This window comes from Megalopta genalis, chromosome 2 (genome assembly GCF_051020955.1).
Source record: "Megalopta genalis isolate 19385.01 chromosome 2, iyMegGena1_principal, whole genome shotgun sequence".
Taxonomy (NCBI): Eukaryota; Metazoa; Arthropoda; class Insecta; order Hymenoptera; family Halictidae; genus Megalopta; species Megalopta genalis.
This window is the reverse complement of record NC_135014.1, coordinates 16088852-16112414: the sequence shown is the minus strand read 5'-3', so window position 1 is coordinate 16112414 and position 23563 is coordinate 16088852. Positions and strand designations below refer to the sequence as shown.

The window sequence follows — 23563 nt, the reverse complement described above, 5'->3', positions numbered from 1 at the left end:
TGAAAATTGCGATAATTGAGAGACGGACTTCGAATGTTCCGATTTACGATTAACGCTTGTCTAACGATGCATTTATAGGAAAACGTAAGGAGTAACACGGCTGTGTCGAATAATTAATGCAGGTCGCTTTTACGGTTGCATTTTACTCTAGACATTTGAAGCAAGAAGTACAATGTTATATCGTAAAGATGAAATTGGAAAGTCGTACAATTAACTGTAATAGCGCAATTTTTGATCGGGCACGTGAGAAACGCGCCGCGTTGTAAATAGTATTGCTTCGTGAAACGCGCGCGTAATATAAGACCGCGGGGTTAGTGCTGTTCGTGCACCAAACGCTATGAAATTCTTAATTAATTCAGGCATGCCTAAGCGTTCCAAATAAATTCTTGAAAACCGAAAGTAAATTTTATTGTGCGCGCATGCGATCGAAGTATAGTTTGTTCCATTAGGCTGCAGTGAACGCTGGCATACCTACACGCCGCGCCGGTTGATTTAGAATATATTTTTAACGAAACTGACACGGTTTCCATCGTGCACGTTTTTCTCGATCCTCCCGATAGCGGAGCACACGTGATTTTTGATTGGGCGCGCATTAAGGGAACGCGTACACGAAATTACCACAATTACGATCGATACGTGCGTGATTCAATTCCAGTTCGATTTTAACGGAATTTGTCCGTACAGAATGGTTTCTATGTTTTAGTCTATTGCGAGCGGCGAGATTTTATTGCTAATCTTATTCGAGACGGCGTGCAGTGGGAAACCGTCTGGCAGACTAGTCGCGCTATCGTTTAAAAAAGATTCAAGTCACTTAGTCCAGTTCTAAAAAAGTTATCGCGTTTCGAAAAGTGTACGAACATTTCTGTGGGCCACTGTAAGTCTATCGATACGGCAGATTTTCTTGGCAGATTTTCTGATACTGCAGAAGACAGGCAGAAAAGTTCGGATCGATCCTTTTTTTTCTTACCCATGAAACGGCAAATCCCTCTGAACTCGTTGAAAGTCTTAATCAATACCGGAATATTTAATTCTTATAAGTGACTTCCTGTTGGCAGAGACTTCTTCCATCCCGATGAGCCATTATGGAAGCTATGACCCGATGAGCCTATGACCTTATTGGAAACAGACGACAGCTTAGCAATATTGCGGACTTTCCTCCAGATTTCAAATTCGCGGCTTGACTTTCAACGATCGTTACTCTCCAAGTGGTCGAAGTCTAACTCCCGTCACCCTTCGGAAACTCTAGATTTATCACTTGTGCCTCTAACGATCGAACCTTTATGTGAATTCCCATTTCGTACCTCATAAATATCTCACAATTCGTCACTGTAAAAATAAAATTAAATTCCTATTACGCGTTCGTCAATGGTTAAGGGAGACAATATATTCGGACCGCATATTGAGACAGTAGGATAATGGAGCTGGTTACTGGCTTACGGGGTTACTCCGGTTACCGGAGTGACCAATTGCTGTGCCTTTGGTTTGTTTTCGCGCATAATTAACATCATATTTGTCGAATGAGACATGTTACAAATTTTTATTCTTTTGCGTTGTTTACTTTTTAATCGAAATATGTCGTGTTCGATAAATATATTCGGTAATTATGCACAAACAAACCAAAGGCACAGCAAATTGGTCACCCCACAATAATCGGCTCCACTGTATTGGGAAAGACTATGTATGTTTTACGTTTCGTCCTTCGTAAATGAGGTTGGTAGTACTGGATCTTGTGGAATCATGTTTAACAGTAATTCACGAAATATCTTCCACGAACTTTTCAGACGGCCCGGCACAAAATTCTGCACTAGAAGAATATTCGCCCCTTTCAGGTAAAAATGAACGATTTTTTACACGTAATATTAAATCGCAATCTCTTTAATGATTCAATGTATCTCCATTACGTTTGTTTGCAAATGGAAATCGCCATCGTAGCTTCAATAAAAAATGATTTAACCATTTCGACACTAGCTGAGACCATTAATTCGTCCATGCACAAATCAATTTGCTGTTGCTATGGTTAAACTATTTCCTCTATTCATGCGTTTCAGTTACGTCAAAATCTAGTGAAATTAGCCTTCACAGTAAACGCCAAAGTACAACACAATGAAACGTTACCGATACAATAATTTCTCCCTGATTCGCGCTCAGATCGTGCACAAAAATGCACAATTTGGAAAGAGGAGATACGATCATGCGATGACAATTGGTAACAATAAAAACGGGTCGCAAGACTCGACTAATCGTATCTCCTTTTCCCAAATTGTTCATTTACGTGCGCGATCCGAGCGCGAATTAGGGAGAAATTACTGTATTCGATTTCCGATGATCCCAGCTGAGAAAAGAACGATCGGCCGAGACACATAGTTCCATTTGTAAATACAATCGGCGTACTATTTGACGCTTGAGTTTGTGAACTTTCGTGCAGGTTGGCGCTCGCAGCAGCGCTTGTACCGAGCAGATAAGCGAGCCTCGTGACGAGTGCCATTATTCCGAACCCGTCTCGCAGAAAAACCGTATTGCTCGCGGGACGATCCAATAGTTGTGTGTCAGACTGTACTTTATATTCCGAAGCACCGTATATATTTTAACGGTTGCCCTTCTGTTTACCGGCAGACGTTCATAGGAAATCAATAGGCGCCGCTCTAAAGGCTGCGAAAGTGTGCATGTTAATATTCCCCAATTGCACTGCTGAGAAGGTAATGAAAATTCAGCGCGCTTGCCCCTCGGTAGGACGGCAGAGGGTGGAGGCGAACGAGGGGGATAAGTCGGTCGAAAAGGCGAACGTAAACACGTCAGGTGGAAAAGATTAGGTTATACCGATTGGATGTGTCGGATACGGGGGACGGTGTGTCGCACGTACACTTACACAAGAGTCGCCAGGATCTTCGGAGCAGCCGAGAAACCAATCTCCTTGGCATCCCCTGATGAGTATCAGACCGATTTCATTGTCGCCGAACGTAACGAAGCATCGTCGGAGATCAATTGCCCCGTGGCACTCCTTTCGCCTAACTCGATTTCGTTTCTACGGCAATGATCGGCCCGGTCCGGCACGATATTATGTCATTTATCTTCGTCGCGTCTTCGGTAGCCGGCCGATGCCGGCGGAGAGAGCTCTTTATCTGTTTTTCCTATTCCGGTTACCCTCGTGCCAGGAGCCGCCGGTTGCCACGGATATACATGTTAGACCGACCTCCTGCCTTTTTCTCCACCCTCGTTGCTTTGCCTCCCGCTAACCTCTCTCCGAAAACTCCGCCAGAACCTCCGCCAGATCCTAGACTTAGCTTCCAGTACTCAAGCCGACGAAAATTTCTTTGCTGCTACGCGAGTCTCGTTTATCCGCGATCTATCGCGAAATAACGATGAACAAATGTTCTGGCTGCTCTGCGAACCACTTCCCCAAGACTTGATAACTCATTCGCCTATTATTGTTATGGGAGTGTCGTCGAATTAAAGCGTTTTATTCAGTCGTATAGAAATTGAAAATTAAGGCGATCTAATTGATTAGCGCAAACATTAATTTTCAAATCTGAGTAAATAATTCCGTCATCCACGTACAGATGGAAGGGATCATAAAGTATTTGCAGCCATTGGACGTAGCAGTCAAGGTTTGAACATCTTACATCAAAGCCAAAAATCCTCACGAAATCTAACTTATTTGATTAACGAAACTGAATCACAGTCGATAGTATCGTAACTCTTTTGCATTCTAAACAACCTAGTCGAATTCAGTTTGTTCCAATATATTGCTATAAAGATGATTAAGGTAATACTAGCCCAAAATTAATGTCACGGCACCTGTTCATTGCCAGCGAAGGCTGCTAGTTGAAGTGTACGCTGAGAAATCTTTTTTGCTTCTACGCGAGTCACGTTTATCCGCGATCCATGACGAAATAATGATGTAGCCAGGTGATATGGCCGAATGGTAGGAAATACCAGTAGGAAATAGAAGTACAATGACTTCCGTGTGAACACGGTTTCGAACAAATTTCCTGCTTGCCATTTGCACATCCCGCTATGCTGGTGTCTCGCGAGTAAGATATTCAAAGCGATTATCGGTAGTAACAATTAACTGTTTCGGAACACAGCTACAGCGTATTAACGATGAAAATAGCAACGTCTAGTGATTTAACTAGGAGATATAATGGAGTGCCTACCGCAGGAATGCGAGATCGCTGCACGATCTCCGGGAGCACGAAACTTTACAATGGTACAACAAAGTTTCTTTGCGTTCGCATAGTAAACCGCTGCTATAGTCCTCGCGAAATCCAAACGATGTTTTGCAAGCGAAAATGTTGGGATTCCGGAAGATCTTCAGAGCCCGGAGAGAGAACTCCGCCGTTCTGTTTAGCACGTTTCGTTTTGCCTCGCAGGTAACTTACCTGTATTAATACTTAATAGACACCGTAAATCCATCGGCATATAGATCGCGAGTATGTATATGTAAGCCGGTTATCTCTCGCGCATCAACGATACTCTAGGCGCACTATAAATCGATAAAAGTTATGCAGCTTTTGCACCTCGAGTGTCGCCCACGGGTGCCTTTTCACTTTGTAATTTACCTTAATTTCGGTCGATGCAAAAGAAAAGGACGGTCGGCGCCGTTCCGTCCTTATCTTTATTACATAGATACGGCTAATTTCTATGATATTCAATACAATATCCTCGTATTACGTTCCATATCAGATTAGCATAAATCTCTCCTGTTGATGCACGTCGCCGCGCATAATAATTAAGTGGGAAATTTTATTAGCCGACGGATTTATCTATGCTTTATATTAACTTACGAAGTCTTTTATGGTTGCCGATATCTTACTTTATTTTATGAAGTCTGCCCCGCTGACGTAAAAATGCTATACTTTTCTATCAGGAGTTCACTGATATGTAGCATTAAACATGCAACACTATGCAACAGCGTTGCTCAACTCTGTCGCTACGAGAACCAACTTTGTTTGCGGCATCACGATCTAAACATTCATAACGTAATATTTTTAAGAACCTAGTATATATCATGTATATATGTATACATGTATAATCATTGTATGTATAAACCATTTTAGTGCTTTTGGAATTTTACAAGTTGTTTCTTTGTTGAATTCTTTTTTTTTGAAATCGGAGATTTTACATTTTTTCCATAATCATAATGAGGAGGTAAAAATAAAAATAAAACTAAAGTGAAATGTTACTAAATATTAGTTAGTTAGTATTAGTATTTGTATTAGTTATTAGTATAGTATTAGTATAGTATAGTATTATGATAGTATTAGTATAGTATTTGTATTAGTATCAGTTAGTATTAATTTGACAACGAGTTTTATATAGGTAAAGTAACATATCGCTTCGATTTTATTTTTGTTTTTATGTCCTCATTTTAATTACGGAAATAATGTAAAATCTCCGATTTTTAATAATACGAGCTCCTAAAATATTCCGAAATGCGCTAAAATCGTTTGAATTGTAGCAGCGGTGGAGAAGCGCTGCCATATAATACTTCACGGACATCATGGTTATAAAGACGATTAGTACCGAAGTAGCCTGTAATCTTTGAAAGCATAGCCTTGAAAAAAATCGAGCCTGCATCGTTATCTTTCACAATCGCGTTCTAAAACCTACGAAAACAGGTATTGTTACTTACGCGACGCTGAATTTCATTTCTCGTACAGCTGCCCCACAAAATTTAAGTTTACGCGCGTATCCCGCAGATTTCACTGTTTTTCGTAGTTTCCAGTCTTCGCAGTGCTGTTTCACAAAATTGTTATTTACGTATGTATTTCGCAGATTTTACTTGCTTCATAGTTTTCTGGCCGCGCAACGTCCCACCAAACGTAGACTCACTTGCACCACCAAAAGTCTCCGCATATTTTACTGCTTCATGCAGGATCCTAAAAGACCGTGCATCTCGTTTAATTATAATCATGCTGCAACATTTATGTTTATTCGAATATGTCCGTACAAAGTGGAGTAACAAATTGTGGCAACGAATCAACCTAGATTATTATATTAATCAGAATACGTGCGCTTTCCACGATTTCATTTCGACCTCGATTGAAAACCGTTGAAATCTTCATTATATGTACATTAATTTTCTTATGTCACAATTATACGATATACAATTATACAATTATACGATACAATTATACACAATTATACAATTATACGATCACGCAGAGAAGCTGTTTTTCAGGAACATTAATCACTCAGAGATTTTAATAATGAAAGAGAGGCTTTTAACATGTGCTACTTTCCCACCGAATCTTACGCGAAAGGTTGTATCCAGGAAAAACTCTGCACATATTTTCTTTATCCATCGTCCACATCGAAGGGATGAAAACACCGTTCAGCCGTGGCTGCTAAGTAAGGGAGAACCACCATGAATGGTGACACATACTGAATGGGACTTCGCCATCACCTGAAAAATTCTGAATCTTTCTATAATAAAATTATACTTCCTTTGTATCGTGTACATCTGATCACACGTAATTTGAAGTCGCTACTCCTTAATACGTAACGATGTCAGATAATTATTTTTTTCCATACTTCAAAGTAATATTTTTCCTTCTTACTCGTAACATTGTACGAAGTACTGCTATTTTTGATTAAATTTTTATTACTTCAAGGATGTTGACATACACCATACGATAGTCTTCTTTTATCATAGCAATTAAACAAATTAAATTTTTGATGTTGTTATCCTTATTATGTTTGATTGCTTATTATGTCATTAATTCGTAAAATATCTTCATTTAGATATTTTCGTTAATCTTTTTCAATTTCATTTTATCGAAAGGATTATTTTTTGTTACAAAATATTGAAGTGTGATACGACAGATGCAGAAAAGATTTACATAATTTACGATTAATATATAATATTATTACAATGAATAAAAACACAGTACTTATAAGATTAATAACAAGAATTCGTTTGTTTTGTTACACTGTCCCATTCACGAACACGCCTGTTCTATTTAATGCAACCAATTGATGAATGGGACAAAGTGCATTTTAAAAAGAAAATAAAAATTCAACAAGCAAGTAAACGTAACTCAATGATAATATGCATTCCTGTAGTAAAATAATTGATGTTGCGAACGCTTCAAACTAGAATTAGACAGATCGTTTAGTTTTTTATCTTGTCTCAAATAAAAGTGTCCCATTCATGGCAGTGCTCCCGTATCTATAGTAGTACGTCCACTTCTGGAGCTTCATTTCATTTCCTGCATCGGCAGAAGACTCGCCACTCTGTAAAACTTAGTTGTAGCACTCCGATAACGACCCGCCTTATTTCACGGTGTGCCTGGCATCGCGGGGGGTGGGTGCTACCGATCCGGTGTACCCGGGATGCAGCGAGTGCAACGACGTGTCACAGGGCTAGGGATCGCTTCTTTACAGTGACAGTGGTTGCGGCGACGTTTCGCGTCATTTGCTGTGCGAACGACGCCGATCTAATCATTGCAGGTATTGTCAGGTCGGTGTGTCCCTTGAAATCCGTGAACTCGCCAGCGACTGTACGTCAATGAGCGCGCCATTAGGCGCCACTGTTCGTGGTCGACCAAGCATTCAGATGCGTGTCGCTCGCGGCCACGTAGATTGATGACAGAGATCCACGATTGTCTCGATAACCGGCCGGCGCAATTCCTTGCAGAATTGTCGCGACTCCCACACAAGCCGGCCGTATGAATTGCTAGCCGCGATCGTTCACTTCCGCGACTCGTCCCTAAATAAACCGGTGAAAGTAATCGTCGTCCCGCCGTGGCGCGTTCGAGCTTCGCCGCGGTGTTCGCGAGAATGCGTTCATTTATTTAGCTCGATACGGCGAGGCGCGACGCGCGACGCCCGGGCTTACTGGATTTCCGCTGTCGTTTCCTTGATTGCGTTCCGCATTCACTACGCATAAGTGCGCCCCGCGACCGGCTTAGGCGTCTTATCGCGCTACACACGCCCGTATATCTCGCCGCGATAATTCAATAACGCGGGAGTGGCTTCCGATTGAACTTTGACAAAGTGTCCGCTGGAAAGTGTTACAACCGTGCGAATCTTCGCGATAGATTCAAGCGCGCCTCTTCTTATCGCGCGCATATGTCTCGATCTATTCGTCAAAACCTATTTGTCTTGGGCGCGACCGTATCGATCACGATGTCGTCATCGAAATGATCACACTTCCTTATTGAAATGACATGTTCAGAGACATCGAAGTCGACTGGGAAGCGGCTTTCGTTTGAAAATCGTAGCAACGATTAATTAAGAATTGAGAAAAGCGCGTCAATGTAATGACATCAACGATCATTTTTGTCGGATATTGTGCTCTGCTTCAAAGAACGCGTTGAACATTCTTTTCGTTGTTCACGAGAATTTTTAACAACTGTTGTTAACGAGTCAACAAACCTTTGGACTTTTAACCGTTCTTGTCATAATAGAAGCTGGAATTAAGGAATTTCTTGAATTGTTGCTTAAGAAAGAGTCTTTATAGTATCAACAATTTGATTGATAGGCTTAGTGTTAACACTTGATTAATTCAAACTAAAAATTGTATTCATCAATTGCGAGAAATGTAAACTAAATAACAAATTCTTTCTTTCTTCAATAACTTCAATAAGTTGAAAATATTACATTGACATTCTTAAATTTTCTCAATATGTCTACTATTTTACATTGCAACCATCCAAATTTGATATAAATGCATAAAATCCGCAGTTTATCCATAAGGCTTCTGATACAGGCAATCCTTCAATAACGCGCTTTGGTAGCATTAGGTAGGATTAGGTATTCCTCGAGCTTTATCATTAAACTTATCGAGTTCTAAAAATGACCGACGAGTATATGAATGATAAACTAACGTTTACAAGAATCGTAAGAGTGAATTTATTCAGTCTTTTCACCGTTCTCATCGCAACACAAGGTTAAATTAAGAAATTCATTGTATCGTTGCTTAAGAAGGAGTCTTTATAATATCAACAATTTAAATGATAGGTTTAATATTAACACTCGATTAGTTCATGAGGCTCCCGATACAAGCAATCCTTCAATAACACGGTTTTCAAAGTTCCCTCTCCATCGGCTCTGACAGGAATCATTTACCACGATACCAATTAACCAGGGTATTCGAGGGACTCCTTCATCTATATCATAATGGACAACTTGATTAACCGAGGAGGTATTTAATCGAAGCATCACCCTCGTAATCTTCGCGCGATAAACGATCAGGTACAATAAGCAACGTCATAAAGATAGCTTTCATTTCGCAGATGACGAGCCGTGTCCTGCATTATCCAACACAGATCCGTGACGATTAGGAATGATTGTTTTAATTATCTCGTGCTCGAATGGATAAACAAGGTGCACTTACGCGACAGAATGAGCGACGCTGATTCACCAAAGCTTTTCTTTTCTTAAGTGATCTCCCTCCGACGAACGTCCTTTCTCGTTAAAATCCTCGCGCTCCTTATAATCTATAGTCCGGAGGTGAGACTCTAAATCTACCGTGATTCTTCTCACGGGTTTTACGCGGCACCTTCTTTCTCACTTTCGTCCGATCCGGCCGGAGCTTTGGATAGAAACAATACGCCTGAATTCGTATTCCTTTGTTACGACTAGACTGCGGATTTTATGCATTTATAATAAAATTGGGTACTTTCTCACTGAAATAGTAAAAATATTAAAAGAATTTTGAAATGTTAACGAATCACTGTTAATCTATTAGTATTGCTAAAGAAAGAAATTACTTTCTATTTAGCTTTTATTTCTTGCAATCGGCGCAGACAATTTTTATTCTGCGCAGAAATCCGCAGTCCAGTTATTACATTGCAGATCTTTATGCAAATCTCTGTCTACGAAGATTATTTAACGAAAGCTAAAACGGAAGAATGATTTCCTTGCCGCGCCAAGAATTAAACAAAACAGTCCTTAAACTTTTCCACTCGAACGACGACCGTGCAGCGCCATTGGAAATAAGCTGGACCATGCTGCAAAAGAATTCATCTTCGAGCACTGACTGGAACTATATATATAAATCCACACACTCTTACAATATAAAGTTTGCAGCTATTTGCTCGGTATCATCCTCGACCCGGAAAATCATTGCAATTCGCAAGACTTTCTGAACCGAGGATGATACCGATTGCCCGGGTCTCACCGCGAGGAGGTTGCTGCTTTAGAGACCCGAAAGGGAGTCAGAACGAAGCCGGAATTCGCTATGGCTCCCTTTCTAACAACGACGACTTATAAACTAGTACACACGCTCGCCAGCTAGCTAGCACACACCCACACTCACACGTTCGCATATGTCAAGTACTATTGCGGACCAAGTGGATCAAAGAAGAAGTCTCTGATCCACGGGGACCGAAATGAATCAGAGCAGAGGGCTCTGATTCTTCGAAACTAAGAAACAAAGGCGTGTCAGTACAGAAGGCACTGACTCGAGGGTGACGCGACGCGTACAATGCTCGCACAAATCAGGAGCCGCGCAGATCTCGATGCTCGCCGTTTTCACATGAGGAATAATGATCCAAAGTTGGATCATCCTACAATGAGTCGGATCGCCCTGCGCCCCGCCCCCAAAAGAGAGCTAAGGACGTCTTACATTGCGAATACGCGAAGCGAGAGCCTCCCCAGCAGGAGGGTCCGCGTTCGAATCACCACGCCGCATGGTCACTCGTCGAACATCGAGATGTGTCCGGACTTACCCAAGAGTTTGCGCAAGCAAGGCCACCACAGCTTTCTGCTGTGGCGGAGTCAAAGGCGAAACACGAAAAAGTAATTCTAAGGCAATAATACTCGATATATGCGAAATTAGCGGCTCGGGTACCTCGTGGACGCTACCCCCGTGCCCCCCACGGGCGCACCCGTGGGTCGGAGGCCCCTGAGGGAACTTAACCCCTTGCCGTACCATTCTCTTTAAATTTATGATGACTAGAAATTTCTCGATTGTAATTATTTCTCAGAAGGAGAAAAAAATTTGAGTTTACTGTGAGACTACACTTCTTGAGCAATTAAATATTGTGGTGAAAAGAAGAGAAATTTAGATAAAGTTGTAAGAGCAAAATAATATTCATTCTAAAGAGAAATCTTTATTAAAAGCTGGACCCGTTACAGTATGGCAAGAGGTTAAGAATCTTAAACTAACTCACATACACTTATTAACTAACTCGCACGCACTTAATAACTAAGTCGCACGCACTTAATAACTAAGTCGCACGCACTTATTAATTAAGACGTATCCCACGACGGATGATAATCCCACGGCGGATGAAAATCCCACGGCGGATGAAAATCCCACGGCGGATGAAAATCCCACGGCGGATGAAAATCCCACGGCGGATGAAAATCCCACGGCGGATGATAATCCCACGGCGGATGATAATTCCACGGCGGATGATAATATCTGTAATAAACCTGAAATGATTGAATTCAAGTTAGTCTGAATTCAAGTCGAAATAGAAAACCTAAGTCCAGCACACGAGTGCCAAGCTAACCAGCACACGAGTGCCACACAAACTAGCACACGAGTGCAGATTTTGTGAATATGGAGAAAACGAAATTCAGCAAACATAAATTAAGAAACCTAACAACCTACAAGCGCCTCGGGTACCTCGGGGACGCTACCCCCCGTACTCGCCCACGGGCCCCTCCCGCAAGCGAGCCCCTGAGGGACCTCCGATCGGAGAAATTACAATTTCAACAATTTTCGAACGAAACATTATCCAGAGCCCCGACTTATAGTATAAATTCACACATTTTTACAATACATACTTCGTTACAATACAAAGTTTGCAGCTATTTGCTCGGTATCATCCTCGATCCAGAAATTCATTGCAATTCTCAATATTTCCTGAACCGAGGATGATACCGATTGCCCGGGTCTCACCGCGAGGAGGTTGCTGCTTTAGAGACCCGAAAGGGAGTCAGAACGAAGCCGGAATTCGCTATGGCTCCCTTTCTAACAACGACGACTTATAAACTAACACGCTCGCTAGCTAGCTATCACACATTCCCACACACTCACTCGTTCGCATATGTCAAGTACTATTGCGGACCAAGTGGATCAAAGAAGAAGTCTCTGATCCACGGGGACTAAAATGAATCAGAGCAGAAGGTTCTGATTTTTTGAAACTATGAAACAAGTGCGAGCCAGTGCAGAAGGTACTGACTCGAGGGTGACGCGACGCGTACAATGCTCGCACAAATCAGGAGCCTCGCAGATCTCGATGCTCGCCGTTTTCACATGAGGAATAATGATCCAAAGTTGGATCATCCCACAATGAGTCGGATCGCCCTGCGCCCCGCCCCCAAAAGAGAGCTAAGGACGTCTTACATTGCGAATACGCGAAGCGAGAGCCTCCCCAGCAGGAGGGTCCGCGTTCGAATCACCACGCCGCATGGTCACTCGTCGAACATCGAGATGTGTCCGGACTTACCCAAGAGTTTGCGCAAGCAAGGCCACCACAGCTTTCTGCTGTGGCGGAGTCAAAGGCGAGACACGAAAAAGTAATGCTAAGGCAATAATACTCGATATATGCGAAATTAGCGGCTCGGGTACCTCGGGGACGCTACCCCCCGTTCTCCCCACGGGCGCACCCGTGGGTCGGAGGCCCCTGAGCGATCTTAACCCCTTGCCGTACCATTTTTTTCTTTTTACATTTATAATAACTAGAAGTTTCTCGATAGTAATAATTTCTCAGAAGAAGATGAAAATTTGTATTTATTGTGAGACTACATTTCTTTGAATGATTAAATATTTTGGAGAAAAGAAGAGAAATTTTGACGAACTTGAAAGAAGTAAATAATACTGATTCTTAAGAGAAATCTTTATTATTAAAAGTTAGACTCGATAAAGTACGGCAAGAGTTCACATAGATCCTAAACTAAGACGCACGCACTTATTAACTAATACGCATATCTCGACGGATGATAATCCCTCGGCGGATGAATATCCCACGGCGGATGATAATATCTGTAATAAACCTGAAATAAATGAATTCTAGTTAGTATCAATACAAAATAGGTGACAAGTCGAATTAGGAAACCTAAGACCAGCACACGAGTGCCAAGTTGACCAGCACACGAGTGCCAAGCTAACCCGCACACGAGTGCCAAGCTAACCAGCACACGAGTGCCAAGCTAACCAGTACACGAGTGCCACACTAACCAGCACACGAGTGCCAAACTAACCCGTACACGAGTGCAATTTTTGAGAGAATGGAGGAAACAAAATTTAACAAACTTAAATTAAGAACCCTAACAACCTACAAGCGCCTCGGGTACCTCGGGGACGCTACCCCCCGTACTCGCCCACGGGCCCCACCCGCAAGCGAGCCCCTGAGGGACCTCCGATCGGAGGAACACCAATTTCAACACTTATCGAACGAAACATTATTCAGAGCCCCGACTTATAGTATAAATTCGCACACTTTTACAATACATACTTGTTACAATACAAAGTTTGCAGCTATTTGCTCGGTATCATCCTCGATCCAGAAATTCATTGCAATTCTCAATATTTCCTGAACCGAGGATGATACCGATTGCCCGGGTCTCACCGCGAGGAGGTTGCTGCTTTAGAGACCCGAAAGGGAGTCAGAACGAAGCCGGAATTCGCTATGGCTCCCTTTCTAACAACGACGACTTATAAACTAATACGCTCGCTAGCTAGCTATCACACATTCCCACACACTCACTCGTTCGCATATGTCAAGTACTATTGCGGACCAAGTGGATCAAAGAAGAAGTCTCTGATCCACGGGGATCAAAATGAATCATTGCAGAAGGCAGTGATTCTTTCAAAGTGAGAAACAACTGCGAGTCAGTGCAGAAGGCACTGTGTCGAGGGTGACGCGACGCGTACAATGCTCGCACAAGTTCGGTGCCTCGCAAATCGCGATGACCGGCGTGATCACATGAGGAGTGATGATCCTAAGTTGTATCCTCCCACATTGGGAGTGAGTGGCCATTTCTCGCCCTGCGACCTAAAACTAACTTAGGCCGCCTTACCCGTCTGAATCGGCACTAGGTGGGAGACTACACAGGTAAACCTGTGTGACCATTTCTCACCCAACGCCCCGCCCCCAAAAGAGAGCTAAGGACGGATTACTGGCCGAACAGCGACCAGGAGAGAGCCCTCCCAGAAGGAGGATCCGCGTTCGAATCACTACGCCGCATGGTCACTCGTCGAACATCGAGATGTGTTCGGACTTACCCAAGAGTTTGTGCAAGCAAGGCCACCACAGCTTTCTGCTGTGGCGGAGTCAAATACGAAACGCGAAAAAGTAAAAGTAAGGCAATAATACTGGACATATGCGAAGTTAGCGACTCGGGTATCTCGGGGACGCTACCCCCCGTGCCCCCACGGGCGCTCCCGTGGGTCGAGGGCCCCTGAGCAATCTTAACCCCTTGCCGTACCATTCTCTTTAAATTTATGATGACTAGAAATTTCCCGATTGTAAGTATTTCTCAGAAGGAGAAGAAAATTTCTAATTATTGTGAGACTACGTTTCATTGAACAAGTAAATATTGTACTGAAAAGAAGAGAGATTTAGGCGAAAATGAAACAATAAATTAATGTTCATTCTTAAGAAAAATCTTTGTTCAAAGCTAGACCCGTTAAAGTACGGCAAGAAGTTAAGAATCTTAAACTAAGCCACACACACACATATCATCTAACTCGCACGCACTTAATAACTAAGACGAATCCCACGGCGGATGAAAATCCCACGGCGGATGAAAATCCCACGGCGGATGAAAATCCCACGGCGGATGAAAATCCCACGGCGGATGATAATATCTGTAATGAACCTGAAACGATTGAATTCTAGTTAGTATGAATACAAAATATGTGACAAGTCAAATTAGGAAACCTAAGACCAGCACACGAGTGCCAAACTAACCCGCACACGAGTGCAATTTTTGAGAGAATGGAGGAAACAAAATTTAACAAACTTAAATTAAGAACCCTAACAACCTACAAGCGCCTCGGGTACCTCGGGGACGCTACCCCCCGTACTCGCCCACGGGCCCCTCCCGCAAGCGAGCCCCTGAGGGACCTCCTATCGGAGGAATAACACTAAATTAAAACGCATCCCACGACGGATGATAATCCCACGGCGGATGATAATCTCTATAATGTACCTAAAATGATTGAAAATAGTTAGTCTGAATACAAAAAGGGTGACAGGATAAAATAGAAAACCTAAAACCAGCACAGGAGTGCCAAGTTAACCCACAGACGAATGCAATTTGTGTGAAAATAATTGGAAACGAAATCTAACAAACTTACATTAAGAACACTGCTTGACTAAGACGCAGGCAATTATGAACTAAGATGCGCGCAATTATTAATTAAGACTCATCTTTCGGCCGATGTTTCTCCCTCGCGGATGATAAACCCTCGGCGGATGATAATCTCGACAGAAGGAGCTCGAAGACTTGGACATAAGTAACGTGCGTCGCGATTTTGCGCCAACTGCTACGACTTGTAAATTCTCGGATCGCAAAAATGAATTCCTACTGCCCGCAGTGGTTTTTTCGGGCATTTGCACCACGTGCTCGGACCTGGCCTAAAAAAGTCCGAAGGTAGGAATAAAATATTCTCGCTCCCTGTGGTGACGATCTTCCACTGCTTTGCAAAGATATTGTCTGCGAATATAAGAATTACGATTTGATTTTGGATGCCAGAGAGGAAATCAAAATGAAAGTGGCAAAGAAACGCGGACTCTTTTCTCGCGACGCTAATCCACGAGAATTAGAAGTGGATATTAATGCGTGCTAATTCGTCTAAATATTAAATCCGATGTTAATTCGTCAGATCCGGAAGCGAAAACACCCGCGAGCTTTGATTTGTTTTCACGCAACTCTAAAGGGAATCGTCGACGATTGCGAGACAATACTGCGATCCTTGGAACGGCAACTCGCAGTGCGGCATTTATTTCGCGACTCTAACACAACGCGTTGGCAGTTTTCGGAATTCTGATACAACGCATTGGCAATTTTTCGCGACGCTAATATAACGCGTTGTTAATTTCGTCTCGCGACTCTAAGGAAAATCGCGAATGCCTGCACTGCGGAGCGTTGCAACTGCGGCATGGGCTCTGAAAGACGAACGAAGCTACTGCAACGCGATTATTCTCGCAACGCTAACTTCGAAACTAATTCGAAGACAAAACGCGATCATTCATTTCGCAACGCTAGGATGGAAAAATCGCGATGTGCCCAACCCAGCTGATCGTTGGGACCTCGGTCCATTGTTGCAACTGCGGAATGGGCGCCTGGAAAGACGAACGAAGCTACTGGCAATGCGATTATTTCGACGCTACGCTAATGCATCGAACAGAAATCCGAAAGATTTAACTTTACTTTCTGGAAAGGACGAGTCTGTAGACTTCGAGAAATCTGATAGAATTGCAAAGTTGAAACGCGATTAGTTCGCAACGCTATATTCAAAGCTATTGTGCTTGATTATACAAAGAAAAGTCGCGTCTATTTTATTCGCAACGCTATGATTTCTGTTCGAAATTAATTATAACAACGCGTGAATAATTCGCAACGCTATGGCAAGTCGCGGATGTGCCCATCCGAGCTGTTGTTGGAGCGGCGAGGCCCTTCGTTGCAGCTGCAGCATGGGCGCCTGAAAAGTCGGAAGGTAAACTATTGCAACGCGATTATGTCGTCGCGACGCTAATTCAATGAACAGAGATGCAAAAGCGAATGGACTTTAATAATCTTTGAAATTTTCTAACTATTTATCGCAATACAATCTTTGGAGCTATCTTGCATGTCGAACGAAATGAAATCGCGATTATTTCACTCGCTACGCTATACTTTGAACAATTAATGTCAATGCTAATAATCGCGATAGTTATATTCGCGACGCTAATTTTGGATCTCTGTTGAAAATAAAGTGAAACAACGCGAGATTCTTTCGCAACGCTATTGCAAGTCGCGGATGTGCCCATCTGTGCTGATCGTTGGGGCGGCAAAAAAAAAGCCTGCCAAAATACTACTACTGCTACAGGAACTACTATTACAACTGCAACGAGTACAGTGACCAATTAACAATACATATACATAATAATACACATGATAATATACACAATAATTTTTGTCTTACGATAGTATTAACCTGAAAATAAAGAATCTGAAAATAAAGAACCTGAAAATCCTAGCTAAAATGGGGTTATTAGTTTCGAATTATTCTTCAAAATTAATCTGTTTCGGTGACTACGCGCGAATTTAATTGCTCGAGAAGTAACGGCAATAGTAATGGCAAAAATGTAATGGAAGTAATAATGACAGAAGTATTGGCAAGGGTAACGGCAATAGTAACGGCAAAAATGTAATGGAAGTAACAATGACAGGCAGTATTAGCAAGGGCAACGGCAATTGAATGCAAACGGAAAACACGAATTATTGACAAGAAAACATCCTAACTAGATATACAATAGAATTCGTAACAAGTATGTGGTCACTGTACTCGAAAAATTGAGAAAACTACTGGTAAAACAAGAGCATGTGACTTACATTTCGATGCGATGTTGGTTCTGGAATTTGTAGTAGGAAGAAGTAAACGGAAGTAGCAGCGGAGTAGCAATAGCAGCAGCAAAAGAAGACAGCAGTAGGAGAGTGGAAGCAACACCAAGAAGTGCCCAAGTTCCATAACACACATTTAAGATTTGCATCGAAACATTTGGAATTTCGCGTTGAATCTCATCTTCTAAGAGCTTTCTTGAAACACGTCTGATTCCACCATTAGTCAAGTCCCGACTGATTGAGCTTTGACATTCAGCCGAGCGAGCACGAAGGGTACACACCCCCCCACCCCCCCCCCCAATGACTTTGACGATCGACATTATTGGAAGAGCTGTCTTGAAACACGTCTGATTCCACCATCAGTCAAGTCCCGACTGATTGAGCTTTGACATTCAGCCGAGCGAGCACGAAGGGTACACCATCCCCCCCCCCCCAATGACTTTGACGATCGACATTATTGGAAGAGCTGTCTTGAAACACGTCTGATTCCACCATCAGTCAAGTCCCGACTGATTGAGCTTTGACATTCAGCCGAGCGAGCACGAAGGGTACACCCCCCCCACCCCCCCCCCAATGACTTTGACGATCGACATTATTGGAAGAGCTGTCTTGAAACACGTCTGATTCCACCATCAGTCAAGTCCCGACTGATTGAGCTTTGACATTCAGCCGAGCGAGCACGAAGGGTACACCATCCCCCCCCCCCCCCAATGACTTTGACGATCGACATTATTGGAAGAGCTGTCTTGAAACACGTCTGATTCCACCATCAGTCAAGTCCCGACTGATTGAGCTTTGACATTCAGCCGAGCGAGCACGAAGGGTACACCCCCCCCACCCCCCCCCCCCCAATGACTTTGACGATCGACATTATTGGAAGAGCTGTCTTGAAACACGTCTGATTCCACCATCAGTCAAGTCCCGACTGATTGAGCTTTGACATTCAGCCGAGCGAGCACGAAGGGTACACCATCCCCCCCCCCCCCCCCAATGACTTTGACGATCGACATTATTGGAAGAGCTGTCTTGAAACACGTCTGATTCCACCATCAGTCAAGTCCCGACTGATTGAGCTTTGACATTCAGCCGAGCGAGCACGAAGGGTACACCCCCCCCCCACCCCCCCCCCCAATGACTTTGACGATCGACATTATTGGAAGAGCTGTCTTGAAACACGTCTGATTCCACCATCAGTCAAGTCCCGACTGATTGAGCTTTGACATTCAGCCGAGCGAGCACGAAGGGTACACCATCCCCCCACGCCCCCCCCCCCCCAATGACTTTGACGATCGACATTATTGGAAGAGCTGTCTTGAAACACGTCTGATTCCACCATCAGTCAAGTCCCGACTGATTGAGCTTTGACATTCAGCCGAGCGAGCACGAAGGGTACACCATCCCCCCACGCCCCCCCCCCCCCAATGACTTTGACGATCGACATTATTGGAAGAGCTGTCTTGAAACACGTCTGATTCCACCATCAGTCAAGTCCCGACTGATTGAGCTTTGACATTCAGCCGAGCGAGCACGAAGGGTACACCATCCCCCCCCCCCCAATGACTTTGACGATCGACATTATTGGAAGAGCTGTCTTGAAACACGTCTGATTCCACCATCAGTCAAGTCCCGACTGATTGAGCTTTGACATTCAGCCGAGCGAGCACGAAGGGTACACCCCCCCCCACCCCCCCCCCAATGACTTTGACGATCGACATTATTGGAAGAGCTGTCTTGAAACACGTCTGATTCCACCATCAGTCAAGTCCCGACTGATTGAGCTTTGACATTCAGCCGAGCGAGCACGAAGGGTACACCATCCCCCCACGCCCCCCCCCCCCCAATGACTTTGACGATCGACATTATTGGAAGAGCTGTCTTGAAACACGTCTGATTCCACCATCAGTCAAGTCCCGACTGATTGAGCTTTGACATTCAGCCGAGCGAGCACGAAGGGTACACCATCCCCCCACGCCCCCCCCCCCCCAATGACTTTGACGATCGACATTATTGGAAGAGCTGTCTTGAAACACGTCTGATTCCACCATCAGTCAAGTCCCGACTGATTGAGCTTTGACATTCAGCCGAGCGAGCACGAAGGGTACACCATCCCCCCCCCCCCCCAATGACTTTGACGATCGACATTATTGGAAGAGCTGTCTTGAAACACGTCTGATTCCACCATCAGTCAAGTCCCGACTGATTGAGCTTTGACATTCAGCCGAGCGAGCACGAAGGGTACACCCCCCCCCACCCCCCCCCAATGACTTTGACGATCGACATTATTGGAAGAGCTGTCTTGAAACACGTCTGATTCCACCATCAGTCAAGTCCCGACTGATTGAGCTTTGACATTCAGCCGAGCGAGCACGAAGGGTACACCATCCCCCCACGCCCCCCCCCCCCAATGACTTTGACGATCGACATTATTGGAAGAGCTGTCTTGAAACACGTCTGATTCCACCATCAGTCAAGTCCCGACTGATTGAGCTTTGACATTCAGCCGAGCGAGCACGAAGGGTACACCATCCCCCCACGCCCCCCCCCCCCAATGACTTTGACGATCGACATTATTGGAAGAGCTGTCTTGAAACACGTCTGATTCCACCATCAGTCAAGTCCCGACTGATTGAGCTTTGACATTCAGCCGAGCGAGCACGAAGGGTACACCCCCCCCACCCCCCCCCCAATGACTTTGACGATCGACATTATTGGAAGAGCTGTCTTGAAACACGTCTGATTCCACCATCAGTCAAGTCCCGACTGATTGAGCTTTGACATTCAGCCGAGCGAGCACGAAGGGTACACCCCCCCACCCCCCCCCCCCAATGACTTTGACGATCGACATTATTGGAAGAGCTGTCTTGAAACACGTCTGATTCCACCATTAGTCAAGTCCCGACTGATTGAGCTTTGACATTCAGCCGAGCGAGCACGAAGGGAACACCCTCCCCCCACGCCCCCCCCCCCGAATGACTTTGACGATCGACATTATTGGAAGAGCTGTCTTGAAACACGTCTGATTCCACCATCAGTCAAGTCCCGACTGATTGAGCTTTGACATTCAGCCGAGCGAGCACGAAGGGTACACCATCCCCCCACGCCCCCCCCCAATGACTTTGACGATCGACATTATTGGAAGAGCTGTCTTGAAACACGTCTGATTCCACCATCAGTCAAGTCCCGACTGATTGAGCTTTGACATTCAGCCGAGCGAGCACGAAGGGTACACCCCCCCCACCCCCCCCCCCCAATGACTTTGACGATCGACATTATTGGAAGAGCTGTCTTGAAACACGTCTGATTCCACCATCAGTCAAGTCCCGACTGATTGAGCTTTGACATTCAGCCGAGCGAGCACGAAGGGTACACCCCCCACCCCCCCCCCCCCAATGACTTTGACGATCGACATTATTGGAAGAGCTGTCTTGAAACACGTCTGATTCCACCATTAGTCAAGTCCCGACTGATTGAGCTTTGACATTCAGCCGAGCGAGCACGAAGGGAACACCCTCCCCCCACGCCCCCCCCCCCCCCGAATGACTTTGACGATCGACATTATTGGAAGAGCTATCTTGAAACACGTCTGATTCCACCATCAGTCAAGTCCCGACTGATTGAGCTTTGACATTCAGCCGAGCGAGCACGAAGGGTACACCCCCCCCACCCCCCCCCCCCCAATGACTTTGACGATCGACATTATTGGAAGAGCTGTCTTGAAACACGTCTGATTCCACCATCAGTCAAGTCCCGACTGATTGAGCTTTGACATTCAGCCGAGCGAGCACGAAGGGTACACCATCCCCCCACGCCCCCCCCCCAATGACTTTGACGATCGACATTATTGGAAGAGCTGTCTTGAAACACGTCTGATTCCACCATCAGTCAAGTCCCGACTGATTGAGTTTTGACATTCAGCCGAGCGAGCACGAAGGGTACACCCCCCCCCCCCCCCAATGACTTTGACGATCGACATTGTTGGAAGAGCTGTCTTGAAACACGTCTGATTCCACCATTAGTCAAGTCCCGACTGATTGAGCTTTGACATTCAGCCGAGCGAGCACGAAGGGTACACTCTCCCCCCACGCCCCCCCCCCCCAATGACTTTGACGATCGACATTATTGGAAGAGCTGTCTTGAAACACGTCTGATTCCACCATCAGTCAAGTCCCGACTGATTGAGCTTTGACATTCAGCCGAGCGAGCACGAACGGTACACCCCCCCCCACCCCCCCCCCCAATGACTTTGACGATCGACATTATTGGAAGAGCTGTCTTGAAACACGTCTGATTCCACCATCAGTCAAGTCCCGACTGATTGAGCTTTGACATTCAGCCGAGCGAGCACGAAGGGTACACCCCCCCCCACCCCCCCAATGACTTTGACGATCGACATTATTGGAAGAGCTGTCTTGAAACACGTCTGATTCCACCATCAGTCAAGTCCCGACTGATTGAGCTTTGACATTCAGCCGAGCGAGCACGAAGTGTACACTCTCCCCCCACGCCCCCCCCCCCCCCAATGACTTTGACGATCGACATTATTGGAAGAGCTGTCTTGAAACACGTCTGATTCCACCATCAGTCAAGTCCCGACTGATTGAGCTTTGACATTCAGCCGAGCGAGCACGAAGGGTACACTCTCCCCCCACGCCCCCCCCCCAATGACTTTGACGATCGACATTATTGGAAGAGCTGTCTTGAAACACGTCTGATTCCACCATCAGTCAAGTCCCGACTGATTGAGCTTTGACATTCAGCCGAGCGAGCACGAACGGTACACCCCCCCCCACCCCCCCCCCAATGACTTTGACGATCGACATTATTGGAAGAGCTGTCTTGAAACACGTCTGATTCCACCATCAGTCAAGTCCCGACTGATTGAGCTTTGACATTCAGCCGAGCGAGCACGAAGGGTACACTCTCCCCCCACGCCCCCCCCCAATGACTTTGACGATCGACATTATTGGAAGAGCTGTCTTGAAACACGTCTGATTCCACCATCAGTCAAGTCCCGACTGATTGAGCTTTGACATTCAGCCGAGCGAGCACGAAGGGTACACTCTCCCCCCACGCCCCCCCCCAATGACTTTGACGATCGACATTATTGGAAGAGCTGTCTTGAAACACGTCTGATTCCACCATCAGTCAAGTCCCGACTGATTGAGCTTTGACATTCAGCCGAGCGAGCACGAAGGGTACACTCTCCCCCCACGCCCCCCCCCCCAATGACTTTGACGATCGACATTATTGGAAGAGCTGTCTTGAAACACGTCTGATTCCACCATCAGTCAAGTCCCGACTGATTGAGCTTTGACATTCAGCCGAGCGAGCACGAAGGGTACACTCTCCCCCCACGCCCCCCCCCCCCCAATGACTTTGACGATCGACATTATTGGAAGAGCTGTCTTGAAACACGTCTGATTCCACCATCAGTCAAGTCCCGACTGATTGAGCTTTGACATTCAGCCGAGCGAGCACGAACGGTACACCCCCCCCCCACCCCCCCCCCAATGACTTTGACGATCGACATTATTGGAAGAGCTGTCTTGAAACACGTCTGATTCCACCATCAGTCAAGTCCCGACTGATTGAGCTTTGACATTCAGCCGAGCGAGCACGAAGGGTACACTCTCCCCCCACGCCCCCCCCCCCCAATGACTTTGACGATCGACATTATTGGAAGAGCTGTCTTGAAACACGTCTGATTCCACCATCAGTCAAGTCCCGACTGATTGAGCTTTGACATTCAGCCGAGCGAGCACGAACGGTACACCCCCCCCCCCACCCCCCCCCCCCAATGACTTTGACGATCGACATTATTGGAAGAGCTGTCTTGAAACACGTCTGATTCCACCATCAGTCAAGTCCCGACTGATTGAGCTTTGACATTCAGCCGAGCGAGCACGAACGGTACACCCCCCCCCACCCCCCCCCCAATGACTTTGACGATCGACATTATTGGAAGAGCTGTCTTGAAACACGTCTGATTCCACCATCAGTCAAGTCCCGACTGATTGAGCTTTGACATTCAGCCGAGCGAGCACGAAGGGTA

At 45.2% G+C, this 23563-nt stretch overlaps 1 protein-coding gene across 2 annotated transcripts in view; it reads left to right on the top strand.

The window, feature by feature from the left end:
• LOC117219260 (autophagy-related protein 16-1) overlaps nt 1–23563 on the top strand; it is a 176284-nt gene that overhangs the window by 141933 nt on the left and 10788 nt on the right. The window contains exon 6 of one of the 2 annotated variants that reach the window (XM_076518590.1): nt 1782–1829. The exons of the other annotated variant lie outside the window; for it this stretch is intronic. Within the exon in view, the coding sequence (XP_076374705.1) occupies nt 1782–1829 (48 nt within the window). The remainder of the gene's footprint in view (nt 1–1781; nt 1830–23563) is intronic. 2 annotated transcript variants of the gene reach the window in all.